The sequence below is a fragment of the Rhagoletis zephyria genome, unplaced genomic scaffold (assembly GCF_001687245.7).
Source record: "Rhagoletis zephyria isolate East Lansing unplaced genomic scaffold, Rhagoletis_zephyria_1.1 Rzeph_scaffold_46989, whole genome shotgun sequence".
In the NCBI taxonomy this organism is placed as follows: Eukaryota; Metazoa; Arthropoda; class Insecta; order Diptera; family Tephritidae; genus Rhagoletis; species Rhagoletis zephyria.
Window position 1 is genome coordinate 508 of NW_016204044.1, and position 1127 is coordinate 1634.

Here is a 1127-nt window from a genome sequence, read left to right on the forward strand (position 1 = left end):
TTCGATATTGATTCTCCTGTCATCTTCTATTTCCCTGATTCATAACTTCCTGCCAAGGCGTTGCCAGATTGGTATTATCTCACATAAGCTGGAAGTACGTGACTACTTAAGGATACAACAGTTCTCCCTCACTTATAAGGAAGTTACATATTTCAACATCTAGCATAATTATGTAAATACTGTGGTGGTTTCCTTATCCTGCCCGATAATGGCCGAGTCGGTTGGCTTTGAGTTGACTCAACCTCTGCTTGTGGTTCCCCTGTAACTGGCTCCCCCTCTTGCGTAATTTTCGTAAACATTGCTGGAGTGACGGTGTCGTTGGATGGTGTATCCTTCACTTGCCTTGGTTCTCTTATTGGGGTATCGAGCACTTGTAACCCTATTTCTTGCTCTCGGCAGGATTGATTAGAATGAGATTCTTGACCTGGAGGTAATGTGCTGCTTCCAACGTCTGTAGCGCAAAGTTGATCGATATGCCGCTTGAATACGAATCCATCGTCAAGTTTCACGATGTAATGAAGATGCCCCAACTTTTTCAATATAACGCCAATTTTCCAGTGCGGTTTGTTTGCGGTGTAATACCTGGCTTGTACTCGGTCTCCCTCACTTAAGCATCTGACCGAACTACGTAATGTTGACGATTTTTGCAACTTCGTAGGTTTTATGGCATCTAGACGTGTTTTTAGTTGTCTGCCCAAATATTGTTCTGATGGAGTGTTTCCATTTCGCAGTGGCGTTGCAAGGTACTTGAATAAAATGTCTCTTACCTTTGTTGGCATAGGTAGCGGATCATCGGCCATAGCTTTCAAACGTCGTTTTAGTGTCTGGACATTCCTTTCAGCCAATCCATTTGTAGATGGATGACCCGGAGCTGTAAACTTCTGGAAAATTGCTGCTTCGTTGCAGAATGTTGTAAATTACTCGCTGGTGAAAATCTTGGCATTGTCGGATACCATAACGTCAGGATATCCATTCCTTGCAAATATGTTGCTTAGTATTTCAATCGTTCACGTAGATGTAGGGGCTAATTTACATACCCCCACTTCGGCCCACTATGATTTTGCGTCGATGACAACTAAAAAATTATGTCCTTGAAATGGGCCAGCGTAATCAATGTGTATGCACTG

General features: G+C 42.9%; 1 protein-coding gene across 1 annotated transcript; it reads right to left on the reverse strand.

Annotated features, from left to right (window-relative positions):
- Positions 1-242: 242 nt before the first annotated feature.
- Positions 243-800, reverse strand: LOC108355564 (uncharacterized; the record flags this gene model as incomplete). The annotated part of the gene is made up of 1 exon (XM_017606716.1): positions 243-800. A coding segment is annotated over exon 1 (558 nt), but the record flags the coding sequence as incomplete, so codon positions are not given.
- Positions 801-1127: the final 327 nt, after the last annotated feature.